The 6,376-nt window shown below is 41.2% G+C and overlaps 1 protein-coding gene across 1 annotated transcript; it reads left to right on the plus strand.

The window, feature by feature from the left end:
• The first annotated feature begins 3,420 nt into the window (after positions 1-3,420).
• Positions 3,421-4,655, plus strand: LOC132178157 (uncharacterized). The gene is made up of 3 exons (XM_059590612.1): positions 3,421-3,735; positions 3,842-4,027; positions 4,242-4,655. Exons 1-3 carry the CDS (start codon positions 3,421-3,423, stop codon positions 4,653-4,655), a joined length of 915 nt encoding a protein of 304 aa, XP_059446595.1.
• The last annotated feature ends 1,721 nt before the right edge of the window (positions 4,656-6,376 follow it).

Genomic DNA, 6,376 nt, shown 5'->3' on the forward strand with positions numbered 1-6,376 from the left:
GTTATTTTTGACACCCCTAGGTATTGGAATACGGATCATTACCCGGTCTGAAGAAAGTTGCATTCACCTGCTCATTAGCAACATCAGTATAATTTCTAGCAATACGACTATTATTTACATGATGCATAGGACTAGAACAAAATGAGCAACGTTCATGTGGTGGTGTGCATGTGAGCAGTATTATGAGCAAAACCAACAGTCATCAAAACTTGATCTAGCTTCGTGTGATAGCCTCAACTACTTGGGTGGCCATGTTTGGGGAATGTTCTGCTTCATACAGACTCTCTGTCTTGAGTGCTTTAGATGCTGGTGCCCTTCATCTGGTGGAAACCTGCTGAAGAGAATTATTACTCAAATTTTCAAACAGACCATGCTTTATCTTCACTTTTTAACACGAATGTTCCCCCACAAGATACATCTACCATCTTTCTATTGGACTCGGTCAAACCATCATAGAAACTCTGCACTAGCTGCCATTTGGGGACAACGTGGTGTGGGCATGATCTAAGTAAGTCCTTCAGCCTATCCCAGGTCTCATGGAAATCTTCTCCCTCATATTGGGAGAAGCTAGTGATAGTTCTCCTAGTGTCATTGGTCATTCCTATGGGAAAATACTTCTTAAGAAACTCTTGTTGCAATTGAGCCCAAGAAGTGATAGAGTCGGGTACTAAGGACTGGAACCAATGTTTGGCTTTTTCCTTGAGGGAGAAAGGAAAAAGACGCATCCTTAGGGCATCCTTAGTGAATCCTATCATTTTAATGGTAGAACAAATTGCTTCGAAATCACTGAGGAAGTCATAAGGGTTTTAAGTGCTAAGCCCTAAGAAAGAAGGTAGACTCTGTATAGTGCTAGGCTTAATCTCATAGTGGGTTGCCGTAATCTCCGATAGCCAAAGACATGTGGGGGTAGTGTAAGTGGTAGGGAGATAATGATCTCTCAAAGCCACGTGATTAGTTTCGCCCATGGTCTCAATGGGACGCTCTTCTAGCAAATTAGGAGTCCTTTCGGATCTAATTTGTCTAAGGGTGCGTTCAAGTTCAAGGTCGCAAGGAATTAATGGAAAAGACAAAGAACAGCGACCTAGCATAAAAAAAAATAGAAAATAAAAAACTAAACTAAAACAAAAAATTAAAGCTCACAAATGGCCCTTAGATGCGCTGGGATTTTGGATGCAGGCTGCTGCTGGTGCGCGCGATCGAACGGCAGGGTGCGCTCAAGCGTACTGTCACAGATGGGTGCGAGCGCAGGAGTGGAGCGCTCGAGCGCTGCTGGCCTAATCCTGCTGGAGTGCGTCTGTGCACTCAATCGCACGCGATCTGCGCTCGAAGGGCAGCTACGGACCTGTTTGATAATTCTAAAAAAAATAAAACACAAAACAGAATTAAAGTTAGCAACGTAAAACAGAAAATAGATTATTAAGCTAAAATTAATCCTTAAAATTAGATAATGAAACCATTAAGTAGTCCCCAGTAACGGCGCCAAAAATTGATGTGGTATTTTTGTGACCAAAATATCAATTATAAAAGTACCCATCGCAATAGTACGAATCCCGTAAGATAGGGCTATATTGAGGGTGTCGAACCTCAAGGACTGCAGGGGTTTTATTGTCAAAATTTGAAAGATTAAAAGTAACTTAATTCGAGAGAGAATGATTTGTTTGTGTCAATTCAAAGTGCATGAAGTAAACGGAAATAAAGAGAGTAAATATATGAGAGAGAGAGAGAGTAGGGTATTGACTTCACCACTATCCGCACATCAATAGTTAACCATATTTAATTCTAGCAATTCATTATATGTATGTTATAATTTAAATAAGAAAACACATTATTGAAGAATAAAAATAATTCATCTTCGGTTAGCATGGATCGTCCACCTAACCACTAAGACGCGGTACAACTTGTCTTCCCTAAGTATGAATTATTTAATTATTTAATAAGTTTTATACAATCAATAGAATAGTATAACCCATCTTCGGTTGGCACGGATCGTCTACCTAAATTACACTAAACTAGGGTGAAGTACGATCTGTCTTTCCTAGGTATGGCCTTTCTAACCCTATTGATTGCATGTCAATTAAGAACCATTGTATAACCATCATTCTTATAATCACAGAAAATAAGAAGGATTTGAGTTCAATAATAGTAAAATACTTTCTAAGACAAGATAAGAATTTTACTAATATTGAGTTGAAAATTAAGAACAATTGCAGTTAATATGAAGAACATAAATCAATTGTAGCAATCCTCAGAGTTATACAATCAACATGCATAAATTGAAAAACTAGAAATTAAATACAATCAAACCATTGTGCTTGGAAAGGGTTACATCAATACCCTACAATTGGTTCAGCCGCTCATGATCTTCTAAGCTTCCAAGACAATTTTTTAATTTTTAACTCTAGAAAGTGATGTGTCTGTTTACAATGTTTTGAGCCCTATTTATAGGGATTAGGAAAACCCTAGAAACCCTAGGAAAACCGGAGGTCAGTCTCCCAGTCCAATTGGGAGACTGAAAACCAAGTCCAAGCTGGAAAAGGACTCTTGCCATGCACTATACACCCGTGTGCGCTCGATCCGAAGGTTGTGCGCTCGAGCTTAGCTGATGTGCATGCGAGCGCATGCGTGCGCTCGATCCTGGGCTGCAGGTGCTCAAGCGCAGGCGCGCTCGATCTCAAGAACAGCTGCGCTCGATCCCAAGTCCAGAATGCTCCAGCTTTTGCCCTTTTAAGCCCAATTTTCAATGGTTTGCCAAATAAAACCTAAAAAAAAAAGAAAACAAAAAAAACAAAAAAAAAGAAAACAAAAACAAATAACAAAAATCAAACAAATAACAATGTTAAAGAATTAACATATGTAAATTAAGGGCTTGAATGTGCAACATTCGGCGCTTATCACACTTCCCCAACTATATCGCAATAGAAACTTACAGGTTTCTATGGTCAGCCAGATCCTAGCAAGAGACCGGAGGTGTTGAGTTTACTTCGACACATCGCTCGGATGGATCCTATCCCTTGGGCCTGTCTTGGTGATTTTAATGAAATCCTTAATGCAGATGAAAAATTTAGAGGGAATAGACGCCAAAGGGGCTTGATGGAAAATTTCCAAAATACCTTGGAGGTGTGTGGTTTGTCAGACTTGGGATATAGGGGACCCAAATATACATGGAATAATGGTAGGGAAGGGGTTGAGTTTACAAAGGAGAGACTCGACCGAGTGGTGGCAAATTAGGAGTGGAGTGAACTACATCACAGGTTGGAGGTTGTGGTTGGGGTTTTACTTTGTTCCGACCATTCCCCACTTTTGGTGTTGCTAAAGGACCAGGTTACAAAACATAAGGAACCACACAAATTCAAATTTGAGGCTGGGTGGGACTTGCATGCTAAGTGTCATGAAATCATAGCAAAATCGTGGGAGGGAAATATGACCCATGCAGCAAACCCATGGCAAAGGATGTCGTGCAAAATGGAAGAGTCCAAAAAATCCTTGATGCATTGGCAACGAGAAGAGGTGGAGAAACCGAACTGGGCTTTTGTTGAGCAATGTAAAAAGCTGGCTGTTTTACAAGGGGCAGAAATTGCACCGGATGTGGAGAAAGCCATAGAACTCCAAAAAGATTTAAAAATCTTGATGGAGCAAGAGGATTTAAAATGGAGGCAGCGGGCAAAAACGGATTGGCTTAAATTTGGCGACCAAAACTCAAAGTTTTTTCACGCATGTGCAAGCCAACGACGGAAGGTGAATAAAATTGGTCAAATCCGGGATGAGAGAGGTGGCTTATGGGACGATCAAGTAGGGATTGGAGGGGCTTTTGAAAGTTATTTTGCTGGCTTGTTTACTGCAGGAGACGCTGTACATTATGATGTGTGCTTGGGTGGTTTGGAAGGACGAAAAACGATTCCCTTGTGAGGCCTTTTACCAAGGAAGAAATTCGGACTGCTCTATTTCAAATGGCTCCTCTAAAAGCCCTTGGACCTATGGTTTCAATGCTGGCTTCTTCCAAAAACACTGGGACATTGTGGGACCTGAGGTTTGCAAAGATACTCTCTATTCTCTAAATAATGATGTTCTTGATAGTGAGCTAAACTCTACTTTTATAGCACTTATTCCCAAAATTAAAAATCCCACCAGTGTCACGGAATTTAGACCGATTAGTTTGTGCAATGTCCTTTATAAAATTATTTTGAAAGTTTTGGCTAATCGGCTTAAGGTGTTTTTACCCCCACATTATCTCCCCATACCAGAGTGCTTTTATCATAGGGAGGTTGATCTCTAATAATATTTTGGCTGCCTATGAAACCCTTTATACGATGCACATGCGGATGAGGGGTAAGAAAGGCTATATGGCGGTCAAAATTGATATGAGTAAAGCCTATGACAGGATGGAATGGGGGTTTTTGGAGGCAGTAATGGGAAGAATGGATTTTGCTCTGAGGTGGATTCAACTTGCCATGATGTGTGTTACCTCAGCGCACTGTGCAGTTTTGGTGAATGGGATACCGATGGGAAGGATTATCCCTACTTGGGGTATTCGACAAGGCGACCCTATTTCTCCATATTTATTCTTGATTTGTGTGGAAGCTTTGAGCTCTTCACTATTGGCAGTGGATAGAGAGAGTGTGTTAGAGGGAGTACCTACATCCAGGAGGGGTCCTTGACTCAATCACCTCTTTTTTGCTGATGATAGTTTACTTTTTTGCATAGCGGATTTGGGTCACTGGAATAGATTATCTTTTCTACTCCATAACTATGAAATTGCCTCGGGTCAAAGATTGAACACTTCCAAGACAGCTATCTATTTTAGTCAGAACACCCCTCAAGCGGTTAGATAGACAATTCTTGATGTGTCAAGAATCCCAAGCTCCCAGAGATATGATACGTACTTGGGATTGCCAGCTTTGGTGGGGAAATCTCGTACAAAAGAATTTAAGAGTATTATTGATAGAGTGTGGAAGCGTCTGGAAGATTGGAAACTTAAACTTCTATCTTAAGCAGGGAGGGAAATATTACTAAAGGCGGTGATACAAGCCATTCCAACTTATTGTATGAATGTCTTCATGCTTCCCAAAGCATTGTGTTCCAAGATCAACTCTCTTATGCAACAATTCTGGTGGGGAGCTTCGAGTATACATTGGATGAGTTGGAGCAAAATGGGCATTCCAAAAATCTAAAGGAGGTATAGGATTTAGGGATTTCAAATGTTTTAATAAAGCACTCCTTGCTAAGCAGTGTTGGTGGCTTTAGCGGACACCAGATAGTCTAGTCTCCCGAATTATGATGGCAAAGTATTATGTTAATAGTTCCGTTCTTGAGGCAAAATTAGGGAGTAAGCCATCCTATGCATGGAGGAGTATCTTGAGCTCTTGTGACCTATTAAAGGAAAGACTATTTTGGAAGATAGGAAATGGAGAAAACATGAAGATTTGGGGTGATAAATGGGTTCCAATTCCTACAACCTTTGTAATCCAATCGGTCAAGGGATGCTAAATCTGGATGCTAAAGTTGTGGAACTCATTGATAGAGATCTACATGGATGGAACAAAAGGTTGCTCGAAACCTTGTTTCTCCCTGAGGAGGTAAATGCAATTCTGAAGATCCCTATCAGCACACACGACATTGATGTGGTCATATGGAGGGACACGACCAATGGCTTGTTTACAGTTAAAAGTGCCTACCATGTGGCCATGAGACAGGCATCACAATTGCAAGCCGGCAGCTCTTCTAGCATTGAAGACAAGGCGATGTGGGGTAGTTTGTGGAGATTACAAATTCCCAATGCGGAGAAGAATTTCCTATGGAGAACATGCCATGAGATCCTCCCAACAAAAGTGAGTCTTTATAGAAGAAAGGTTACCACAGATGCGTTATGCCTTATTTGTGCTCTTGAGGAGGAGATGTGTTTCCATATCTTGTGGGGCTGCCCCTCATCGAGAGATGTGTGGAGTGGGAGTATAAAGAAGTTTCATAAGAGTTCTCTAAATGGCCCAACATTTGGGTGGGTGGTGGAGGCAATGTTCAAGACGTGCGATAAAGAGGAACCCCGGCTGTTTGCGGGGATTGCACGACGAGTGTGGTTCTGGAGAAAAGAGTTTGTTCATGGGGGTTCTTTCACTCACCCGAACGTGCTGGTCCAACAAGCTAGAGATGCTATAGCTGATTTTTCTGCAGCAAATGCTCGAAAGGTAGCTCCCGTTTCCACTCTCGAAGAACCTAATGGGGGCAACAGCTTGTGTAGCCTTTGAGGTGGTGCTTACTGTTGTCTGTCATCTGGTAGGAAGAGAGTGGAAAGTGGGAAGGGATGTTTACTAGAATGAATTCTTGAGATGTAATGCAACCATGCAGGAGTTTTTTTAAACTCTTACTGATCTGATTTATTGAT

This window comes from Corylus avellana, chromosome ca4, assembly GCF_901000735.1.
Source record: "Corylus avellana chromosome ca4, CavTom2PMs-1.0".
In the NCBI taxonomy this organism is placed as follows: domain Eukaryota; kingdom Viridiplantae; phylum Streptophyta; class Magnoliopsida; order Fagales; family Betulaceae; genus Corylus; species Corylus avellana.